General features: G+C 38.3%; 1 protein-coding gene across 1 annotated transcript in view; it reads right to left on the reverse strand.

Annotated features, from left to right (window-relative positions):
• LOC119586927 overlaps positions 1-586 on the reverse strand; it is a gene marked incomplete at its 3' end in the record, with an annotated part of 100,674 nt that extends 100,088 nt beyond the window's left edge. The window contains 1 exon segment of the mRNA XM_037935656.1: positions 169-586. Within this exon segment, the coding sequence (XP_037791584.1) occupies positions 169-202 (34 nt within the window).
• Positions 587-592: the final 6 nt, after the last annotated feature.

Consider the following 592-nt stretch of genomic DNA (forward strand, 5'->3'; position numbering starts at 1 on the left):
TCATGACACAAATAAGACAACATAATGCATAGTTATCACATAGGAATAATGCTAAAATTCAATCCACAAACTTCAGAAAAACAAAAAAGAATAATCGACATACACCACACTAGGAAATATTACCACACTTGTGAATAATGAATAAAAAACACAATGTCAAACACATACCTGGGAAAATATCCTTCTTGGCCTGTGCGCACATTTTTCCCTAAGAGCCACCCATCAGGGCTCTCGGGGTTGATGTTCTGACGGTGGAGGAAGTCTGCAGTTACGTGAATCACATCATTGACCTCGAAGCTCGGGTCATTCTTTCCCGTTCCTTTGTAGCTCTGACGAGCCACATACACAAACACATTTTCCGTTGCTGACTGCATTGCTGTGGTCTGGTTGATTCATACACTTTAGTTAGTTTCTTGAGGCACTCTTGTTCACTATGTAATGATTTAGTGTCAGATCACACTCTGATTCCTCATCACAGCTCGTAAAGTCAGCAAATTGTAAGAGCATCTTATGTTACAAATATTAACATTATGACTTATAGCTATGGCACTACATCTTTTATGTACACTTTGGAGTTTTTCATTACATACAA

The sequence above is a fragment of the Penaeus monodon genome, chromosome 22 (genome assembly GCF_015228065.2).
Source record: "Penaeus monodon isolate SGIC_2016 chromosome 22, NSTDA_Pmon_1, whole genome shotgun sequence".
Taxonomy (NCBI): Eukaryota; Metazoa; Arthropoda; class Malacostraca; order Decapoda; family Penaeidae; genus Penaeus; species Penaeus monodon.